This window comes from Mycteria americana, chromosome 1, assembly GCF_035582795.1.
Source record: "Mycteria americana isolate JAX WOST 10 ecotype Jacksonville Zoo and Gardens chromosome 1, USCA_MyAme_1.0, whole genome shotgun sequence".
In the NCBI taxonomy this organism is placed as follows: Eukaryota; Metazoa; Chordata; class Aves; order Ciconiiformes; family Ciconiidae; genus Mycteria; species Mycteria americana.
Window position 1 is genome coordinate 104,934,202 of NC_134365.1, and position 23,290 is coordinate 104,957,491.

Sequence of the window (23,290 nt, forward strand, 5' to 3'; positions counted from 1 at the left end):
TCTTTGAGCAGGCTGTAACGGCATTGTTCTCCTACACGCATTAAAATGATTGTTGCAAGAGAGGCATCCACGGGGACCTCTGCCAGCTTCTTATTGATGTGTTCGGTTTCATCTATTGACACACTACCCTTCATTATTACACAGTGAATCCTGTGGCAGTGGAATTTGCTATTAAATCTGCTCTGCAAAAGAGAATTGGCAGGAGCTGCTTTAAAAGCAGCGTGACCCCTGCGTTTGCAAAGAATAGCTTCTAAATACGAAACAGATGCTGAACTAATAGAGGATGCTTCCTAAATTTACAGGGTACCAAACATAATCATTTTGAGAAAAAATCAGAATTCACGTAATTTGTGAATAATCATTTAAGTTTCAATACCCTGGTTTCCAGAAACGCATGTCTAATCAGTACATATATTAATTTGTGCTTGAATACAGCAAGTAATACTGAGGTGAAGATAGGCAATTATTTGTTAATGGAAACCATTAGAATAAGCAGAGAGGAGTTAGTCTTTCTGTCTATGCTCTAATCCTCTTCTGAGTGCTAGAGGGTGGGTGGGAGAGGTGACGCATCTTCCTTTGCCTTTTGCCATTGCCACAAACTGTTTTGTGCTTTCAGAGCACCACCTGTAATATTTACCCAGATGTTACAACCTCCACTGTCTCCCAAAAGAAGCATTATGTTCTTTAGAAGCCCAGTGACATACTGTGTATTGGGAGGTGGTGTCAGTGGATGGAATTTATGTCTACGTAAAGAGCCTTTATGTTGTATGTAGAGTGTGCTTGTTCATACTCAGTTCATATGAAGATTTAAATTAATGCGGAGTAATAAGTCTATTGCATCAACCTTGTTTCCCTTTGATCTCAGGGTTTGGTTCTAGACAAGGCATGCTGTACCTCTTGGCTTAGAGAGCTTAAGTGCTTGGAGCAGGCTTTGTCAGTGAGAAAAGAAAGAGCATGACAGCTTATGGGAGACAAAATCACTCTGTGATTGTCTGGAGGTGGGAGGTAGCAAGGTAAGCCTGGGTCTTTCATGTCTATCACAAAGCAGGGTTGAATGGACACTAAAGCTATTGACTAAGCCCTGGTTGCTGGCAACTGTATTGATAGGCACCTGTCAATAGTTGCAAAGCTGCTGACATCCCTAGGTTTGTGGGTTTGTTTGTTTGTTTTTTAAAAAAAAGGTTGAGAAAATAGCACATATAGCCAGGAGTCAATGGACACAGAAGTGTGGCTGTTGCTAGAAATTTGAGGTGGGGGAAGGAAGGTGAAGAGAGAGAGAGTACTGGAGCAGGACACGCTTCGCAGAAAGGGAAGTGGGGGAATAGCTTGTTTAAAATGGAAGAGTGAGTTAAAGGTGTGTCTGCATGAGATGGTGACATTGGGGCAGTTATTGCCAAAAAACGGCCTTGGTGAAAAACACAAGTTTCTCAAAGCTTTGCAAGCAAATCTTGAAATACCCTAGTTTTCTAAGCAAAGTTTTCTGCTCACCACTGGCAGGTAGATGGAATATCTAATTGGACTCCTGCAGAGTTTAAAACAAGGACTGAAGTGTGATGCATGTGGCTGCAGGGTATGCTGTGGCATCTGAATTGATGCTGGTGTCTGCCTTTTGAGTCTGAAAGGGAGGGGTGAGGGGGAGGCTGCAGTACTGTGAATAGAGTTACTGGGTGGGGATGTCCTTCCAAAATAGCCGAAGCACAAATGAGACTTCAGATGGTACCCTTGTTCCTGCTCATGACCAGAGGGCACAGGGAGTGTGCCTGTGCCACGCTTTGCCTCATAAACCTATAAGGATCAATGGAGATAGGCCAAAGCTACTTAGAAAGGATCTGTTAAAGGTGATTTAAAGTATTTCTCACTGACCCTCCTCTTGGTGTGAGCAGTCAGCTTTTGGTTTGTATGTATACAGAGATATTTTTCTCCCTCTCTGAAGCTGTAGAAACACACTTACCTCTTGTACACAATCCTCCAGTGTCAGGGTTGCCTTGTTGCTGTAGGGTCTTGCTTGCAGTGCAAAGTGGGACTTAGGTCAAGTGGCTGTCATAAGTGCACAGATGTTTCTTGGAATTAAAGCCCTGCAACTGAGGTTTCCACCTCAGAGGAGTCTGCTAACATGAGACATCCTGTGACTGCCACTTGGACTGAAACAATGTGTTCAGAGAAGCTGTTTGCTGGGGAGATGATCAGTCACAGAGCTACAGGGTGGGCCTTGAAGAAGAGCAGGCTGTGCATGAGGGTGGGAAGATGTTCGGAGGTTTTAGCAGGGAGGAGGCAAGGGCCCAAGCTGCAGATTCTGTGAATGGCATAGTGATGAAGAGCACTTACTTCATGCTGATGATTTTTTTTTTTTTTCATCTTGGCCTGGTGGTGTAAGGTCTCTTTTGACCTTGGGTGCACAGGAGGGGGGGTAAAAAGAAAAAATGTTGCCTGGGGTACCTGGATGTGAGGAGAGGGGGCCATGGGTTTGTAGAAGATCTAGCAATGACACATGCTGGACCTCCTTAGGACCCTTTCCTTAGGACCTGTGTGCATTAAATGTATTGAAAGCCTGTTGAGAAGACTGTAGGTTAGGTATCCTTTCCACCCTACCTCCTTGCTTAGGTGTCGAATGCTCATGTTGATGGGGTTAATGTTATGGATAGCTTTGGGCTTGAAGCCTTGCACTGATTGTCAGAGGACAAAGATACCAGATATAAGGGCCCATGTTGTGAATTGGTGGTGGAGGACAGCTAGTCTCAGGGAGTTTGGTAATGTGAAGCTAGAGATTTCCACTTTTGAGTGTGCCCGTATGAATCCAGCCTTGTTGTCTACCTTTTGCTGGGCCTGTGTAAAATGAATTACTGGTTTTGCTTCAGTTGAGTGAACATATGTCTGCTGGCCTGAGCAAAATAGCAGCAGGTACTGGGTGGTGTTCTAGTCAACAAGGTCGCTCCCTAAACAAGACTGAGTGAGCTTGGTACCCAGTTTCTGATACAAAACAGCCACATGTGTGTCAGCTGTGGCTGACACATGCACATGGAGGCTGTCGAGGGGACAGCCCTGTTTGCCCTGTTCTTGACTGTTTTGTTTGCGTGCGTGAGCAAAGAACTTTGGCCTTCAAAGTTTTTTGGGGGCTTCTCAGTACTATTTAACATCACCACTTCCCTCTGTACCTCCCCATCAATTGTTGTTTTTACATGCATTATAAATTTGAAAGGTTCATGAATTGACAATTGCTTTCAATATATACAGCCAAAGAGATTTTTAACTTGTGGTAATTAATGCCCTACCTTTAAGACTTCTGTGTAGTCCTGGATGTATCCCACCAGATTATGACAGGAAATATCCTGATGATTGTTCCTGTCTGCTTAGCCCTAAATTCCTCACAGGCAATTGCATGTACCCACTCTCTTGTAAGTTGATATAAAATTTGCTCCTGAGTGTTACATTTACCCTGTTTAAAACAGATCTCTAGTACTTCCTCAGAGGCAGTAGTGTGTATGGGTAAATCATGCTGGGTTTGGAGGCTTACTATCTAAAGATGTGCAAAATGGAGCAAGTATGGCTGTCTGTGTTCTTGTTCTGCTGTGGCATTCTTTGGAGACGGCAGGTTCATACAGCAAGTGTAGCTTGGACGGCTGGTGGGAGCTTGCGGGGATCTGTGCCTCTGCTTCAGCAGCCTCTGCTGCAGGAGCCTGAGACTGTCTCCTAGCTAGCCTGCCTGTGCTGAGGTGGTGGTTTATTTTTCTTGAAAAAGATGGCATGCATGTTTTGTATTGAAATAGATAAAGGGAAGTGAATACCTGCTGGGAAACTTGAATAGCACTCATTTAGACAGAATTCTGCTTATCTGGTGGTATATATTGTTGGCATTTTTAGGAGAGAGGAATCTCTCTCTCTCCTTCTTTCAGAACATCTGTTGCTGTGCATGAAGTCATCTTTTGCCTGTCTTTTTTCCTCCATTTGAATCCACTTCTACCTAAACAGTCTTCTCTGCAGCATCAGAAGTATGAATGCCAGCAAGGATTTTGTCAGGTCATCTTCGATGTTTTGTTCTGCAGGAAAGTCAGTATGGGTAGAAGCACTGAGTGTTATCTTCTGATAGGGCAGAACCATGAGAGGTCGTGGGACTTGAGCTGAGTTTGAGCTCATTGATGCAGGATGATGGCAAAGGTATAATGGTGTACGTGAAGCTTTACAGAGGTTCCTCGCTGCATCTGTCTCAGAAGAAGGACCTGTATGCCATCTCTTCTGACTGTATCAGCTGGTCTAATGAAAGATCTCTAAAGAATATTGCCTTAGACCACTGTGGTTACATAAATACCGCTACTAGATTATACAGTTATTCTGTGACTTGAAGTTATAATCCTGATGGTGACTTCTGCCACATGCATGCTGAATTATGCATTGCATGGAAGTTCCTGTCACAAGTCCCAAGTAATAACAAAACTAGAGTTTAAAACAAAGTGAACTCTAAAAATGAAATAGGTGGCAGAACATTCTTTGAATTTATGGTGATAGTCATACAGAAATTCCACTGTCCATTTCTGGACACACCCCCCCCCCCCTTAGCATCATCTAACTCTCAAGATTGTTGTAGAAGGGTTTTTTTTTATGTTGAGGTAGAAACTAATTGGAATGAGTTAGTGTTTTCTTTCCCTGTCCTTTGACATTTCTGGCATTTAAGGAGGAAATAGGGAAAAACATTTAACTAAGTGACATCCAGGCTTAGCAGGAGCTTGTGAAGTTAGGATGAGGAAGTCTGTCCCTTTTTCTTCCCTTTTACAGACAGAAGTTAAAGAACCTCATTTTAAACTTTTCCTGCAGGATGTTTCTTGTAACTCCAGTACTGTCTCATGGTCTTAGTCTGGCTTTGATGTCTGCAATTCAACGTTCAACTGTTGCACATTTCCACAAAAATATATAAATGCTGAAACAGTCCACAATAGCGATGCTAAATTTGTTATTAGCTTCCAGTGTTGACATCCAAGGACACAGCTTTTACCTCTGCTGTTGTTTCAGGCTCTCTGCAGATAACTTACAGCCTTGGCTTACAATACATCTCTTTGGGTGGGTTTCCCTCAAACTTTGGGCTAAGCAGTGTATAAATATGTATCCTTCCTGTAGAAATTAAGGTTCTGATTATAATCTCAATTGAGTTCTGCTGCTTAACAGATGATTGTTTCAGTGATAACCAGTTGACTGACCATGCCTGTGACTCTTCCTTAGCAGTCAGCTATGTACATACCCTTTCTGAAAGCAGTTATCAGCTAGGAATAAGAAGTGTTTTTGATGATTCACAGCACCGTGCCTGAGAGCTTTCTTTTTCCAGAGATTTTGTAATCTGAATAACGTGATGTGAGTACAGCTTTATTAGAATTGTAAACTCCCATCATGATTAGAAGGGAAGAATACATCTGCCAGGTGAATTAATGAAGATGGTTCTTTTCATCAGTAGAGAGATTTTTTTCAGTAGGATCTCAGAGAATTCTGGGAGATCTCACTGATTGTACTGAACAACTGTAGGTGATGGACAGGTAGTGAATTTCTTGCATTGAGCTGCTAATAGATGAAAGTACAGTAGTGTGAATGGGGCAGGCAAAAATACAAATAACTTAAACAAAACTGCCCAGGGAAGATAATTACTCAAGTGTTAAACTGATTTATTTTTTTTAAAAAACACCAGTTCTCTTTGGCAAAGAGGATCTCCTTTTACAATAAAGGCAAAGAGTGCCTCTTTTCAATCTAGGGACAGACTGGACTTCTGTACTTTAAGACTTCCTAGCAATCCCTTGTCCAAGGCTTATTTATGCCCTGTGAAAGGGACAAAGATCTTGAAATAATCTGTGTTTTGTCTGGGGAAAAGCAAAACCTGATCTAGTTGTGTGCTTTGGACCTTGCATTTTGACTCTTGGTAGGCTTAGGCTATAAAACTACAAAGAGTGGAGGCATTTGTAGGCTGCTCTTGCATTGCATTACGGCGGGTACTCTTCTGCTTGAATTCTTTGAAATGTCTTAATTTAATGTTGTGGATTTTAACTGGTTTAAGCTCCTGGGAAATGCTCTTCAGATCATTAATCTCTAAAAACCTGTTCTTATTTCTGAAAAATTAAGTGGGGAGGCAGGGGGTGAGGTAGGAGGAAAGTTGTATAGTTAACTATAGCTCTGTAAATGCTGTATGTACCTTCTATTTGGGTCTTCACTAGCAGCAGGAGTGCCTTCTAGGTACTTTGTTACTTTCTTATAACAGTAATAATATTGATTGCTCTCTAATAATAAACAAACTTTGTTATAGGATAGTGCTGTGAACATGATTTATGACTGCCATACCAACAAGGGAGCTAAACCCAGCTGATTTTGTGATGTAGTAAAATAAAAAGTGAGCAGGGAGTATAAATAGTACTTTGAAGCTTTAAAGTATGAATTTACAAACAATGAAGAAATTAAAAGAGAAATAAACAGTTTTGTTGTATTTATGTATGAAGAGCTTGTCAGTCTTTTTGTTATGGTTCTTAATTTGTTGTGTATTGCTGACATTGGACATGGCTAGATGCAGAGCTGGGAGGAGGATCCTTTATTTTTAAACCATCCATTGAGAAGTCTGACTACATGTATACTGCCTCTCTTTCTGAGTGTTAATGAAGGCATAACTCCTTTTCTTTTGCCCACTGGGGCTTAGATATAACACTGACTTTTTCAAGCAATGCTATCTTTTCAGATGTTATTATGAAGGAGGAGAGCAAGGGGAATTCCTGATATTGCACAGCATTCAGTGCCTTTCTTGCTTATCCTTTTTTTGTTGTTGTTAATGTTTGTGAGATCAGGCTTTCAGTTCAGTTTTTTGCAGCCTGAGTTCAAGGCCTAAGTGCCAAATGAACACCTCTTGGGTATAGGTTGGTGTGGTACAAATGTATTTCACGTTTCTGTTTTCTTCCTGTTTTCTTACGTATGGGTCTGTGTTTTGTGTTTGCATTCTGAAGGATATGTCAGTTCATACCATCTCTGGTGCTAAGGCTGGGTGAACAGGTGTCCTTGACTTGACATGGCTTCCAGGATATATTCTGATAAAGGGATCAGGGCTTGCTCTGCACATTGGACAGCAATGTTTCATTGAGTACCCATTTCATTGGGTATCTCCCCAGAGATACCTCTGGGGAGTATTGGCTCTCCCTGTGCATTGAGTACATCTCCTTTGTTACCCGAGGGGCGTTTGCCCTTGAGTGAAGGGGCAGTTCAGGGAGACACCTGTTAGCTAGAAATCTCAAAGGTGCTTAAAAGGTACTACTAAGAATCTTCTCTCACAGTTTAAAAGTGTGGACTGTTAATTCTAGTGTCTGTGGCCGAGTCCATCTAGGTGAATTTTAACACCCTTGACTTTCTGAATTGGTGGTGTACTTTCCACTTCTGTTCTTATGCTGCTCTATGTTGTATGGTGTTAGCTGCTGCGTTTGCACCAGACATCATTTCTTTTCAGTTGATGTTAAAATTATTTCTTTGCATTAATACAGTGGCTGGTAGAGACTTCTGAGACTTAGTCTGCAGTGCAGTATTGCTTTGCAATGGGTATTTGGAACTTGCTATGTTGTCTTTAGTTCTTATGGTACATAGGTGTTACCAGTTCAGGATCCAGAAGATGGCTGGCATGCTCTCTGTTGGGATGAAGTTTGGCTGTAGAGTCTTTTGTTCTGTTGAACAATGTACTATGGGACATAACTGTTCTTCCCAACATAGCAAATGTGAGGATGCCTAGGGTGAATGCAATCTGCTGTCTGTTTCAATGTGAGCTGATTATAAGTATTAAGTTACTGAATAATTTCAGGATATCCAAGTCTCACCCAAATATTAACAGCTACTTATTTTGTACGTAGGTTTTCTCATTAAATAGTGTAACCTAGAACAGCTCTGCAAGAAGACTGGAGCAGAAAAGAAACAATTAAGCATTTTCCTTCTGGGCGTCTTTCAAAAACTGTATTCTCCTCCTGCTATTTTAATGTCATGTTGGTTCTCTACCTGCCTTTCTCTTTTGTTTCATGCTCAAAAGGATTCCCTCTCTTCTGGTTTTTAAGAGTTACTTGAAAATTCTGTGTTCTTTCATTCCTTTTTTTGTGTCTCTTCTCACTGCTGAGCACAGCCTAGTCACTAGCCTGGGTGTCACTGAGGAGCAGCAGTAGTAAAAGCTTCCTCCAAGCTCCTACATCTTAGAACTGTAGAAAGAGAGGGAAGGCTGACGCTAAAGATCCATTCAGCCTCGTGTCTTGCCTCTGACAGTGGCCAAGAGTGGAAGCCTAGGGAAGAGTGAGCACACCCTGTTACCATCCTAGTGTATTGTCTCACGATCACCTGCAGCTTGGAGACTTCCAAAGTCAGAGGTGGTATCCTCATATTTAACCTTGGATATTTCCTCCAAGAGTTTTCTGGCTCATGGGTGTTGCATTTGGCTACCTCTGAAGTTCCATTTTCTGAAATGTTCTGGGTGATGGTGCATGTTAGCCGATCTCTGACTGTGTGTGAACTTTCCCTTTCTCTTTTATCACCTGTGGTGTTGACCTTCCTATACACAGCATGCCAATGACAGCAGCAAAGTAAATACTTCTGAGATATATTTCTTAACAGCAGGAATAACAGGAAACACTTTAAGATGTGTATTTAGGCATGCTTATCTGAAAATTAATAGCTAATGGCTGAATGCCAAACTTTACTAAGACTCCAAGAAGTAATATGTTGTGATGAAGTCTTATTACATGGCTACACATGGGTTTTCTCAAATGTCTAATGGCATAAAATTCTCCCCAAAAGCTTAAATGGGTATGACATTCTGTAGTGCTATGTGTTACTGTGTATACCAGGGAGGCTATTCAGCATTGGTTGTACAGGTCAGAGTAGATACTACTGCAAATGCTGCGAGTTAATGAAAACAGGTAACAGTGAAAACTTGCTGGCATATAATCTAAAGGGAGAAAAGACTTTCAATTTGTGATGGGGAACATGAGAAGACTGCTGGGCTTCTTCAGCTGGGTACCGAATTGATGAACCTTGCTATTCCGCTGCTGGAGATAACAAAATACCTGCATTGAATACAGGGCAGGGTTTTCAGAGGTGATGGAAGGCTTGAGGCTGTGAGCCTGAAACTTTACAAAGAGACTTGCTTCCCCAGAAGGTTAATGCTCAGGGTCTTTTACGGAACCTCTTCATTTCTTGGACTAGCTAACTTTGGTCACAAGAGTGGAGTGTTTCTTTTTTCTGCTTCTCTAGAAGGCACAAGTACAAAGGAGTTTTTCTCTCCAGGTCTGGGGTAATTGGGAGTGGAGCTGTACCAGGTGTGTGTCTTGCATGAGGTAGTTCAGCTCTCTGCTGGTTTCTGAACCTCTTGCGTGTTGCCCACATGCAGATACCTGCCTACCCGTTCCAGAAAGCCGCCTCTTTTTGTCCAGTAAAATTAATCTTCTAGTAAATTAAACAGCAGCTGCATACAATACCATTTTGTTTCACGTGTAAGAACAGCTTTCTAGAGGTAGAATTCAGGGGCATGGATAGCTAATTACACAGCTAATTTGCCTTCAAGCCCTCAGAGGCAGTGAATGCCAGCGAATTTTTGACTCTTGCATGCTTTTTTGAAAATTTTGGCTGTTAAATTTGTTGAGCAGGGATAAGCAACACTGCGAAGTGTGGGTGGATTTCATATCCTAGCCATACATTTGTTCATGGTTTAGCTCACATTTATGATTTAGGGAAGAGTTCCCATTTCCACTCTGAAGTTCAAGTTAAATGTGAACAGCCTGTTAAGTATCCTTTAGGAGCACGCAGGCTGCATCTTCACTACCATCTTAGTTGGGGCAAGGATTGAATTTCTGAGGTGAATCTCCTCACTGTCCCCCTTTCTGCACGTTGCTTTTTACTGGGAAGCAATCTGCGTGTGCGATTAGGATTCCTTTGGATGTAACTGAACCAGAAGTGTCACTCTAGGAGTCTATCTGCTGTGCTGAAGGTGCCCTTGGGTCTTTGGCCTATGGCACCTAACCTGGTCCAATGCAAACCCCCAAACATGCCTAGTGTGATTCTTGGGGCCTCAACACCAACTGCCCTCTACAGCCTTTTCTCCTTTTGCACTCTGCCAGGTGCTAAAGTAGACAGTTGTGCTAGTCTTAAATTTTTATGTGATGCAGGATAAGCTTTTTAAATATTAGTGAAGTAAACAGGCCATCTTGAGTTCCATCTAGTGATCTAATACCTTATTCTCAATTTTCAGGAGTCTTAATGCAACCAACCAGATTGATTTGAATGTTGTTTGTGAAGCTTTTTCCTGTGTGTCCAGAACGGTCTGTGTTGGTATTTGTCTCTTTCAAATAATGAAGAGTGCTGTGACATGTCTGTTTTTTAAAGCCAGCTGTTTTGCAGACCCATCTGGGGGTAATTTTATTTAATGGTCTGTGTGTGGGTTACATAGACCCTCTTAAAGACCTTGACTGGAGTCCCTGTGTGCCTTCTAGATGTTGTTTTATGTCCCTGACCTCTCATCTTTTTCTTATCTGGACCTCTTTCCTCCTCTTGTCCCCTCCAAACTGTTGATCCTCTCCTTTGTAAGAGGGAAACAATACTGTAATGAAAAATGTCTCTTCCTGAAACGGGTAACTTCATGTGTCCACTTCTTTTATGCCAGCAACCAGACTAGCTGCCTTTTCTGGGGCAAGAGTTTCTTATTGTCAGTGCCATAGCAAATAATAAAAGCTCAGCACTAACAAGTACTGTAAATACCTTGCAGTCCTGTTCTCAATTACAGAATTAGTTATGTAGATCTTGTATTAAAGGAGGAAGAGCCCTGATGTCTCTTAAATCATCCTCTGTCTGTGCACGCATGCGTACAATTCCTTCTTGTCTAGGAGAAAAATATCTGTGCTCCTAACATGCAAGGCTCCATAGAGATTAGCATACTAAACAGGTATTGCTTGGCATGACCTGAAATTGGCTTTTGAGTGCTAATTGGATCTATGGGCTTTGAGAGAAGGGGTTGGAAAACATTGGTCTCTGGTTTTCCAGGTTGCAGACAGCAGTATGGATACGGTGGTGGTGTAGCTGCCCAAATGAAGTCCTTGGGGTGTGTGTGTGTGTGTGTGTGTCTCCTGGGCTATGGGGGCACCAGTTGATAGAGCACAAGCTAACTGTCTGATTTGCATTTGCTTATGTCGTCTTTACCTAGCTGTATGTTATCTTTCTGTTTTCATCTTTATGTAAAGAAACAGCGTGATACAGTGAAATGACCACCAGGCCTGAAACCAGGAATGCCTGTGATCTATTCCTAACTGCTCCTGTTCTACTGCATGAGTTTGGTCTAGTTGGTTAATCTGTCCAAGTACATCTTCTGCAGCAAAAGAGCTGGCAATAGCTGTGCTGCTGCACTTACCTGCATATGCCGACGAGGCACAGGCACTCATTCCCGTGCTGTAACGCCCATTCTGTGTGTATCTGTTGTTGGCATTTTTAGCGTGGCCACTTGCTTGGAGATTATTTATGGTGAAGATGGGACCATTAGATAATTAAATTACAGATGAAAAGGATTACTCTATAAACACTGAGATCCATCCCTCCACTGGCTCCTATGGCTGCAAATCAATTGTCAAGTGTGGAGCCAAGGTGGGCCAGTGCCATATGCTGCCTTGTTCAGCAGTTCCAGCAGCCTTGCTGCCCAGCCACCTCCGTCCATAATCTCCTACAACAGCAGATGCAAACAGAGTGAAGCTGTCCATCAGCATACCAATCAGAGCATCTGAGAGCCTAACGTGCGTGTTGGGTTGTTTGGCGTTGTGGCTGCTGACTTCTGTAATCGGGCTTTGCTCTGTTTCTGTTTTTGCTGAAGCCTATGTGATGCTTTTGCTCATCCAGTGGAATGCTTGCTGGGAAACTAGTCTCTGTGTACTGAGATTTGATGATCCGCCAAAACAATTTTTGGGGAAGTGGAGGTTAAGATTGATAGTATCTGGATTATGAAAGTGTGTGGCTTTTTTAACCTCATCTTCTGATCCCCTTTAGACTTAACTTGGCTTTAGACAGGACTTTGTCTAGTATGGATGGGGTGTTGGGTTAAATTGCAGTGGACAAGTGCCACCAAATTTAAGGAGGTAAAAAACTTCCCCAAAACAACCCCCCCTCCCCCCCCCCCCCCCCCCCCGCAAACCCAAACCCACACACAAAAAAAACCCCAACCAAAAAAACCCACCAAACCCCAAAGCAGAACAACCACCAAAAAAACCAACACCACACAAAAGACCCCCAAACAGCTGTTGGTGGTGGGTTTTTTTGTTTTGGTTTTTGGTTTTAGTATAATTGCCAATGAAAAGTAAAAGACTTTATATTGGATTCAGCACTTCTTATATTTGAAAGCATTTTGAGTGTTTTTTGGATATTACCTAACATTAAAGATAACTTGGAAAACAAATGATTACTTCACACCAATAAAAGTCAATACCTTCTGCTCTGTGAGGAAAAGGGGATGATAATTATGGAAATTATTTTGGGGAGAGGGGAGGAGGGAGTGTTCCAGGATTTCCTTTTTTAAATGTATAATTTGTGAAATTATAGATTTGTGAAACACATGGATATTGTTATATGTGCATCTTTCAAAGAGTCTTTTGACAAAAATACTTTTTCCTACCTTTCCAGCTTTCTCACTTCTGCTAGGTGCTATGTCCTGTTTAAAATCATGCTGGTTGAAAAATGTATTAGCTTTTAGAGTTTAACATGATCTTGTCTGAGATTTGGATTTTTGGTTTTGTCTCGGAGTTTCACACTCAGTGTATCATTTTAGTTAATGTAGATGCAGATTTAGAAGTGATCTATTCTAGTCTGATTGTTTTCTCCAGTTAAATCCAAAGAAAGTTCAGTTTAATCTTAGTGGTGTGCTGCATTCCTCATAGCGCAAAGAAAATGGTTGTTCTCTGCCCAGAGGAAATTGCAGTATAGGGGAAATTGCAGTATAGAGCGAATGGATTTGGACTGCTCTGCTCAGTACCAACTGCTTTGAGAAAGATTTAAGATAACAGATAAGTGCAAGCTAATGATGTTGCAGAACAGCACTGATTTTAATTCTGTATATTCCAGTCTGCGGACTTTTTTAAAATATTGGTAAATGTATGCACTCCTCTTGAGTTGGACTTAGTCTTATGTTTTTTAACCTGTGTCCTTCCTCCCCACTAAAGAAAATGTGAAGATACTTTAGATACAGCATTTCTGCAAATATTTGCAGCCCTGCTTCCAACTGTGCTAGCTCTTCAGCTTTGAGTAGTGGGCTTTACTGCTTTCTCAACTGTTTCCCTTAGAATGTATCATATTGAACCTCTCCTCTGGCAACACAAATTGCTTCTGAGGCAGAACAACAGAAAATCACCTGTCTTGCGTGGCAGTCTAAATACCACTTCCAGAGTCCCTGGACTTTTTGGGTCAGATGTCACCAGGTAACCTCAACGGGCTGCTCTGGGAGAGTAGAGTAAAAATGGAGTTCTGAGAGACTATTTGGAGGAAAGTAAATGAAGGTCATTAGCAGGGACAGGTATTTCAGGTGAGACGCAGGAAGAAGCAGCATGTTGACTCTTGCATTTCATTGTTTTTTTTTCTCTCCTTCCCCTTGTGCTCCCAGCTGCATTTTGGAGACTTATCAAAAGTAGTTCTTTAGATACAGCCTTTTATCTTCAATGGTCGGTCAGTGGTAGGGAAAGGAAATGGAGATCATATGTGATGGAGTTGTTTGACATCCAGAGGAATCTAAACCACGATCTTTAGTATTATTTCTGCCTGTTAGATGTTTGTTCCATTTGGACCAGTGGTGCCACAGTTCTCTGCCCGCCAAGGGCTGCTCTCTTTGACAAACTAGCCTTCTGCTTTGCACAGCTGGGAAAGGTTTATATGGCTTCTTCTTTCCCCTTTACCTGCTGTATGCCTTGCTCTGCCTTCCAGTAGTGTACCTCTCCCCATGACTGGGAAGCAGTGGTGCACAGTGGGATCTGTGCTGTCAGCAGCTGGTGATAGTGTTTTAAACTCTAACTAGTACTGCATATGCAACCTGGTTTCTGCCTTACAAGCTTCCCCTGTAGTTTACTGGTCTCTTCTCCTTGTGTTGTAGCAGGAATAATCCACAGAAGCACTTATGGCAAATTCTTGTGGCTCATTTTGGCAGAGAATTGAAATGGGTTGTGTGCTTGGGTGAAAGCGGTGCCAGAGGTCTTCAAGAGGGTGGAGCTGAACAGGTGAACAGTGCTTTATTCCTGATAGCCCAAGAGATAGCAAGAGAGGCAATTCTGCCTGTTGCAGTTGTCTTAGCAGAGAGACATGGCAGAGGAAGGAGGCTTTCCTTCTTGTGAGATGTTTCAGTGAAGTTTTTCCAAAACAGATCTCTTTGGGCAGCGATCAGACAATCTGCTGACTGTCTGCAGTGACAGTAGTGTATTTTATATGGTGAAGTATTGTTCTTATTGTCCCTGTCTTCTTTAGATAACAAGGCCTTCTGACTGCTGTTTCCAGATCTGAACTTGCCAATTACTATGTATTTATCCAAAGTAACATCATCCAGACAGTTGTGTTGGGCAGAACAGATCAGGTCTGACTCACTGGATTTTCATCTGGCCCATTGTGCTGGTGTGTTTTGTGTATTTAGAGTAAGAGTGGTGAGGGTTTTTTGTTTATTTATTTTAAAAAGGGTGGGGGAGAAGCATGGAAAAATCTATTTAGTTTTTCTGTGGAGCTCAGGTGGTTGTCTCCCTAGGCTCTAACTATAAACAGTAGTGGGACAGAAGTTGTTTTTCAGAGAGCTTCTCTCCATTGATGACAGAGCTTAGGTAACTAGCCATATAAGGCAGCAAATACCTAACAGCTATGCAGAAGGACCCCTGGAAATGGAAAGATGCACCATAGCATAACTTAACTGCTTGACTTATCTGGTGGCCCTCTATGATGGAGTGACTGCATTGGCGGATAAGGAAAGAGCAACTGATGTAGTCTACCTTGACTTCTGTAAGGCCTTTGACACAGTCCCACACAACATCCTTGTTGCTAATTTGGAGAGATACGGGTTTGATGGATGGACTGTTCTGTGGATAAGGAATTGGTTGGATGGCTGCATCTAAAGTGTTGCAGTCAACAGCTCAGTGTCCAAATCAAGATGAGCAAAAGTGATGTCCCTTGGGGTCTGTATTAAGACTGTTCAATATCTTAATTAATGACATAGACAGTGGGACTGAGTGCACCCTCAGCAAGTTTGTGGGTGAGTTTGCAAGTTTGAGACACCGAGCTGAGTGGCGCAGTTGATTTGCCAGAGGGACCCTGACAGGCTTGAGGAGTGTGCCCATGTGAACCTCATGAGGTTCAACAAGGCCATGTGCAGGGTCCTACACCTGGGTTGGGGCAATCCCCAATATCTGTACAGGCTGGGGGATGAATGGATTGAGAGCAGCCCTGCGGAAAAGGACTGGGGATACTGGTGGATGAAAAATTGGACATGAGCTGGCAGTGTGTGCTGCAGCCCAGAAAGCCAACCATATCCTGGGCTGCATTAAAAGCAGTGTGGGCAGCAGGTCGAGGGAGGTGATTCTGCCCCTCTACTCTGCTCCGGTGAGACCCCACCTGGAGTACTGCATCCAGCTCTGGAGCCCCCAGCACAAGAAAGACATGGGCCTGTTAGAGCGGTCCAGAGGAGGGCCATTAAAATCATCTGAGGGCTGGAGCACCTCTCCTGTGAGCACAGGCTGAGAGAGTTGGGGTTGTTCAGTCTGGAGAAGAGAAGGCTCCAGGGAGACCATATTGTGGCCTTTCAGTACTTAAAGGGGGGCTTATAAGAAAGATGGAGAGAGACTTTTTACCAAGGCCTGTAGTGACAGGACAAGGGGCAGCGGTTTTAAACTGGAAGAGGGTAGGTTTAGGTTGGACATGAGGAAGAAACCCTTTATGATGAGGGTGGGTGAGACACTGGAAGAGGTTGCCTTGAGAAGTCATGGATGTCCCATCATTGGAAGTGTTCAAGGTCAGGTTGGCTGGGGCTTTGAGCAACCTGATCTAGTGGAAGATGTCCCTGTCCATGGCAGGGGGTTGGAACTAGATAATCTTTAAAGGTCCCTTCCAACCCAAACCATTCTGTGGTTTTATGATAACTAAGAACTGTGTCCTAGTGAAAGCCTTGTGGTTTCCTTGTGTGCATTTGAAATCCCTTTGCTTGGGGGTGGTGGGTGAGGGGGGGTGAATGGGGAAGACAGCAGGTCATTACTGTGCTGCAAAATACGTTGTTTTAATCCTTTCACATGAATCTTAATCAACATGGTATAGATGGAGTCCAACTGGGAAGGTACTTGCTTTTTCACCCAGTGCTGGAGATGTGGTTTTTCTGAGATCTCAGATGGCATGGAGGTTAGAGCAATCCAGCAGCCTTGCAGTTTGATAGCATTTCTGAGGCTTCACTTAAGATGCAGTATGCGTTTCTTCATCCTGATAGAGATAATGGGTTTTAAGCAATTACACCCAGGCTAATTCCTTTTGATAAGAGCTCTACATTATCTAAAAAAAGAATCCTATCCGCCTGGGAAAGAACAATGTAAATGTCTCTCTCATGGACTCTTTCATTCGCTCTTCTCTGATATCTTCAGATGATATGCTGCATATCTTTCAAGCCATAAAAATGTATCAGTCTTTTTTTAGGTAAGGGAGTATTGCAGTCAGGGAGGTGTAACCGTACTGTTGGCTTCCAAGGTATGGAGGGAGCCCTGCGTGCTTCAGATGCTTCTGGGCTACTATGGTGATTACAGCTTCGATATAAGGAATCAAATTTGGTCTCTTTTAAAGGAGCCCCTTGTTCCCTCTGTGTGCAGGCTGTCTGGTTGTAAGGTGTGGGTTGCTTCTTCTGATTAGGGCCATCTAAATGTTGTAATTTGGAAAGAGTAGCAAGAGCCTACCACTTTATTTAGCATAGATCCCAACCCCTACTGTGTTGCACTGGAAAGAAGAGTTTGATGTTGTCATGTGTTAAGCAGGAATGGTAAGAGATCTCACTTATTTAGATATTTTTTTTCTTTTCTTTTTGAGACCAGTAAAGAAATTTCAATAGTTAACTGCATTTCTGGTACTTAAAGAAATTCCTTTTATTCTGCTTAATCTCTCTGACTTTTCCTCTCATACATATGCAGTGTAGGATAGAAAATTTAATTGATTGCATTTAAAAAGGGGGGGAAATCCCAAAGCAACATGCTGTTTGTGTGAATGTGCCACTTGTAGGAAAATCATGTTATATATTAAAAAAAAAAAATCGCCTTAACAGTATTGAAAAGTTTTCAAACATTGTAGGCATGTTTGTTATAACTTGTTCTTTCTCTCCCAGATAGTCGCAGATCACATTCTTGATGTGTAGCTGCCTGATGATAATTGGAGCTGGGAGGAGAGGCAAGGGGAAACCGGGAAGATCGGAGATAAGGATTATAATCTCCTATGCTGATATGCTTTGGTTCTCCTTCCCCAGAGAAGAGCCTGTGAATGTGTGGCATGCTGTCTGTCCCTTCACCTGCCTGCTCGCTAGGGAAGGTTGCTGAATGCCTCCCAGCGGGAGCCTGATCCATTTTCTTTCAAAACGGAGGAAGGGGATTGGTGTGGACGTGTCTCTTTGGGACAAAAAAAGATGCAAAAAATCAAATCTTTTTTTTTTTTTTCCTCGATTTTGTAAAATGGCTTCATGCATCACAAACACTGTAGTTAAGCAGTGCAGTACAGAAGTGGGAGATTTGGGATTTTGCTAGAAATAGGAGGCAGAGTGCACAGCTTTAATGGTGGGGAATCCATTGCTTATTCTCCAGTGTGGCACAAGAAGGGGTGTCCCTGCTCAACCCCCTCATTTACACAGTGCTGCAGCAAAGTGGTGCCTAGATTGAAAATAAATGGAGGAGCTCAGGGAGGGAAAATCATTACCACCATTTGCAAAGTTGGCTGCAGTATTTTTTTCCTGTCATAAACTGTTGTGAATTTGAAAGGGCTGCTGTATTGCCTTCCCAGACGTGGTAATGTTTAGCTGGCAAATGAAACAACCTTTTGTTCCGAAAGCTCTTTTGAGATGAAAGGCATCAGCAAAGTTGTCGCTGTGTCTCCCGTGACTGCCTTGGTTGAGGAGCTGGACTGTGTGTTCTAAGTCTTTCTGATGCAGAGGCTTGAGTGCTTAGTCTGAGCCAATTTACTCATTCTTCAGCTCTTACTTTTTTGGCTTTAATTGGCTTCCCACTGTATGTCACATTGTATTTTCCTTTGGCTGGCGGACGTAGAGTCGACCTCCTTCTCTGGGCTGCTAAGAGAACATGCTTTCTTATTAGATAGAGCTGTCTAGCGCAGGCTGGAGGCAGCACCTTGTGTAAGAGTGCTGAAGCAGAAGTGTGTCCTTTGCAATGATAATACCTTCTTGGCCTTGTGGGCAACTCCACAGATTACTTCTCATCTTGTTCTTTCATAAATGATATGCATAAATGTAGATGCAAAACCTGTGTGAAGATGAAGCTCCTAGAACACTTTCTCTATCTATAGCAATGTCCCTAATGCAAGAGGAAATCCTCACCAGCCCTTTCCTTGAGGAGTTGTATAGCTTGTTGAGAGTTTAAACAGACCACCTGTTCTGTAGATCCTGCACAATTTTGCTGCCTTGTTTTCTTGGTTATCCTAAAAATGACAGATTGCTATTTAATGTACTCGGATTGACTTCACAACCTATCTATTCATTCATCTGCTTTCCTTGTTCTCCTCTTTGAAAGGATTTCATTTAATGACAGCAATGACATGGTGCATCTAGGTGATGGAACAAATTAATTTAAGTACTTCATGGACCATTGCTGGAAACAAACACAAGCTCAAAACTGCCTAGGCTATGTCTGGGCTATCTTGCCTCTGTATTATTAATATGGCAGGCCCCAGTTTATTATTCTACCTTGAGCCACACTTTGCCCATGTTCCTGGTGGGGTATTTCATGCGTTCCCTTGGGAGAATCCTCTAATGAAGTGCTTGACAATCAGCCATGAAGGCTCTGTCATTGCCCTACTTTTTGGGTGTTTCTGGTCCAGCCCTGCAAAAACACCTGGTAGTCCTGTCACCTGTCTAATGAGCCCAAGGAACAAGTCCTGTCCATTGTGTTTGTGTGCTGGCCTCCTTACAGGGGCTCCATTACCTTTTGTTTTGGAAAATAGTTCCTTGCAATTTCATCTGGTGGTCTGGTAACTCTGTAAAAATAAAGTTTTGTATTTAGGCAATTAATCTTGTGCTCAGGCAGGTTTGATGTCCAGCACTGCAGTTTATGATATGGAGCCAGTTATTGAATTCCTACTAAATACAGATCTTTGGTGGTCTCAGTGATACTGAAAAATGCTGAATTGCCAAAGTTCTATTGTTTTCTGTCACTAGTGTATACACTGTTCTGTCCTGCTCCATCTGTTTCTACAGTTAAATGGGATTCAAGTGAATTCATTAAGAACATGTCACCTTATAATAACAGTGAAATATATTAGGTGTCATGGAAAATAAATGTTTCCAACAAATTTACAGAGTTTGAAGCTCTCATATCATGAAAGCTGAACTTCAATTGCTCTGGGAGGATGGAGGGTGTGTATGTGAGTAACACAGGGCACTGCAAAAATAAAATATTTGTAAAAGCTCCTCATTTATCTGCCAGAGTAAAATGGAGCTCACCTCTTGCCAAGATCAGTGTCTGGAGCTCTGTGCCTTCTGTTACAGCTATGCGAAATGTTAATCCCTAATGCACAGGAAAGAACGTAACACCTTGTTTAGTAGCTAGGGATACTCTTGCTGTTGACTGCTGCAGGACAGAAGGCAGAACCCTGAATTCACAGCTTGCTAGATACTGAGCCTCCTGGGTCACTTAGAAATGCAGCTCACCCTTGGGGTGTCTGCCCTGTGCATGCTCCTCCTTACCTGTTGGCAGGGCACAACGGATGCTCTGCAGTAAGTTCTCGTTCTCTTAGCTTGTGATGCTGTCTCTGCGTGCTCCTGCCTTACAAGAATCCTAATTTATCTTAGCAGTAACAAATGTTGTTGTTTGTAAAGTATAAAATTATAACTGTTACAGGCTGTCCTTCTTCTCTCCTGCAGCCTGTTCCACTGCCCTCCTTCCAACTTTGTGTTAAACTGGAATTGCTTGTGGGACTGTGCTGTGAGGAGAGGGATAGTCATTGCTTTACAGCAATAGGATACGGACTCCAAACAGATCTGCTGAGGAGTCCCTGTGCCCCTATCTTTCCCTTTGGCCTGCCTTCTCTTATGAAGGTGCTAATGACGCCCTACCTTCACTTAGTGTCAAAGGGCCTTTAGTGACCTTGGAAGAAGAGAAACTGAGCTGTCCGTGCTAATCTCAAACACAAATGTGCAGCCCTTGCCACATTAGTCATGCCTTTGTCACCTCTAGATTGGATTAGTGCAGTGCACGGTATGTGGGTCTGCAGCTGAAGACACATGCAGAGCAGTGTTGTCTGCTTGTTTTAGTGTCACAGGAGAGTATTTTGTAGAGAGACGTCAGCGTTTGAGGAGTGCCCTCAGTCAGGATCCTGAGCTGACTTCTCGTAGTGGTCTGCTGGAAGCTGGTTTGGCTGTCAGGTAGTGCTTTAAAGCTTACCTGCTGCTGTTACTGCTTTCTATAAGAGGATAAGTTGAAGGATTGAATGGGGCTGCAACTTAAGACCTAGTGAGCAAATATATTGGAGCCCTGCAGCTTGCTTTATTGGTTATTTTTCTGTATCAATGATTTTACTATATGGTGCTTGTGTTTAGAGAGGTGTCCTTAAAGACATCTGGTTGTGGAACAATACATTGGCAGTGGAGGTTTTTCTCTCTGATTCACATGTGAATGGTGCAGAGAAGTCCAGCTTCCTTATTAGGACTAGTCAATCGCTTGATCAGGTACATAATAACTGTCTTCTGGGAGGGATATAAGGGGTAAGAGATTAACCCCAGTCTTCATTACAAATAAGTTTAATGAAGTACTAATGTTGAATACAGAAGGTCATGGCAATGAGGAAATTGGACTATTATGACTGAGCCTGTACATGTTAACAGCCTGCAAAGCAAAGAGCATGCTGGCAGTTATGAACTGGGGAGCTACAGACAGTGTCAGTTCTTGGTTCAACTGTTTGCTGAACTGTAACTGGGATAAAAATATGCTTTCTCTGTTGTAGCTATGCTCAGTGTGTACAGCTGCTTGTGCAGTTTTTAAGTGCCCACAGAAATCTTGATTCTTTAACACATCCTTCTCCACGCTGCTCTGGAGGGGACAAGCTGCACTTCATAACAGGTTCCCCGGTGGGTGGTTTTTCTCCATGAGACTAAGTTCTTTGCCCACACCTGGATAGCTATTGGCATGGTGGTTCTGAGCCAGTGAGTGGGGTCTTAATCTACAGCAAGAAGACATACAGAGTGATAGGAGGGGAAGGCTTAGCAAGTATATTGGTCTTCATGTCACTAGCTGGTGGCTTTCCCAATGTAGCTGGTGAATTAGAGCAGTTGTGGGTTGCTGGACTTTGTGTGTTGGGGGTTGCTTGTTTAAATTTGGCTTTGCCTCTGTGGTATCTCAGATCAACCTTTTGGTCCAACTGCTTTTGATGTTGTTATGGCCATCTGCTTGGTTTTAGCAAGATCTGTCCTTCAGTGTTCTGGTTTTTCCTGTTCTACCGCTGCTAAAATATTTTGCTATGGATATGGAGCTGGTGGGATGCAGTAGGCTGTTCATGTTTGGAGACTTGAGTTTAGGTAGTACCCCTCTCTTTCAGAAAAGATTTCTCTGGTTGGAACTATGAATCAAAGGAGTTTGCTCTTTTGGGAAGTAAGAACCTGCTAAAATCCATGTGCAGCTGCTGGGGTTATTCTTTGGGCTACAGAGCCAAATCAACCAGGAAAGTCTCCTGCTGCATCTTTGCCAGGTCCTCTGGCTAGTTTAAGTGGTTGACGCTTTTGCCTGGAGCACAACATACTGCTTTGCCAGCCTTCTGCAGAGAACCGCTGCTGCTGTTCTATCCTAGTGAGGCAATCCCAGAAAACACTGTCTGAACACTGTGTGTTCCTCTGCTCTGGAGGGAGCCTGCCCTGCTCATGCTCCCATGTTCTGGGACTTCCACCAAAGAGGAAATGTGTGCTAGAAACAGGTGTGGTTGCAGAAATCTGTTCAAGCGAACTGTGTGTGTTGAAATCAGTTCTTCTTTTAAATCAATTAGGAAGGCAAGGAAGCTCACCTGTGTTAGAGAAGCCATGACCCTTCAGGGCAGAATTGACTATGTTCATTTTTGGAGAAAGTCAACTTACCATTCTTATGGCCCTCAAGCTAAGGGAGAGTTAGTTTCCTACTTTGAACCCTCTACTGATGCCAGCAGAAGCTTTTAAAAATGCCTGATTAGGTTATGCTCTCATTGTAGTAACAAAAAACACTTACTAATGTTGTTTAAGTGTCTTACATAGCACTTGGCTTGTAGTAGAGAAACTGCTACCCATTGGCTCTATGGCTAGTTCTCTCCTTCCCCCCCCCCCCCCCCCCCCCCCCTTACAATTTTCTCTCCTCAGTATTTCGTTGCCTAATGTGTTACTACATAAGCAATGAAACAAAGATTGCTCACACTAAAAATGGTGTGTTTAGGGGCTCCTGCTCCAGTGGGAATAAATGTTAATGGGAAATACTGCTCTTACTAGTTCTAGCTTTCTGCAGAGTGGGGTGCCCAACCTTATTCTTTTTTTTTTTTTTTTGGTCAAAGTCTATCCTGGGTATTCCTTTGTTAACTGTGTGTTCTTTCTCTCTTTATTCTGCTGCCTAGCTTTCTGCAGAGGGCGTGTTGTGAGGGTGCCCAAAGGTCCTCTTATTCGAGTCGTGGGCACGGAGGTGGTGATCCCTTGCAGCGTTAGTGACTACGATGGACCCAGTGAACAGAATTTTGACTGGGAGTTCTCCCGGGAGACTGACTTTGTGCGGATAGTGAGTACCTGGGATTCTACATTCACCTCTGAGGAGTACCAAAAACGCGTGGGCCACGGGGATATCAAACTGAGACGGAGCAGCAACGATGCTGTGGAACTTGTGATTAGAAACATCCAGCCAACTGACCAAGGGACATACAAATGCTCTACGCCCAGCACTGATGCCACTGTTCAGGGAAATTATGATGCAGAGGTCCAAGTGAAAGGTATTTCTGAAGAGTGAGGTGTGCTCTAAATTTGTTTTTGATATTGATTATAGATGTACCCTTAAGAATGTTGAATTTCTGTTGCTTATGAGCATTGTGGATTTTTTTTTTCTTCTTCCTGTTCCTGTTTAATTCTCCT

At 42.9% G+C, this 23,290-nt stretch overlaps 1 protein-coding gene across 1 annotated transcript in view; it reads left to right on the top strand.

Annotated features, from left to right (window-relative positions):
- Positions 1 to 8,964: 8,964 nt before the first annotated feature.
- Positions 8,965 to 23,290, top strand: part of PTGFRN (prostaglandin F2 receptor inhibitor) — a 54,447-nt gene continuing 40,121 nt past the window's right edge. Inside the window, exons 1-9 of the mRNA XM_075494185.1 lie at positions 8,965 to 8,994; positions 10,467 to 10,604; positions 10,857 to 10,915; positions 14,488 to 14,563; positions 17,522 to 17,589; positions 20,084 to 20,144; positions 20,397 to 20,584; positions 22,241 to 22,311; positions 22,786 to 23,151. Coding sequence (XP_075350300.1) covers positions 8,965 to 8,994; positions 10,467 to 10,604; positions 10,857 to 10,915; positions 14,488 to 14,563; positions 17,522 to 17,589; positions 20,084 to 20,144; positions 20,397 to 20,584; positions 22,241 to 22,311; positions 22,786 to 23,151 — 1,057 coding nt within the window. The remainder of the gene's footprint in view (positions 8,995 to 10,466; positions 10,605 to 10,856; positions 10,916 to 14,487; positions 14,564 to 17,521; positions 17,590 to 20,083; positions 20,145 to 20,396; positions 20,585 to 22,240; positions 22,312 to 22,785; positions 23,152 to 23,290) is intronic.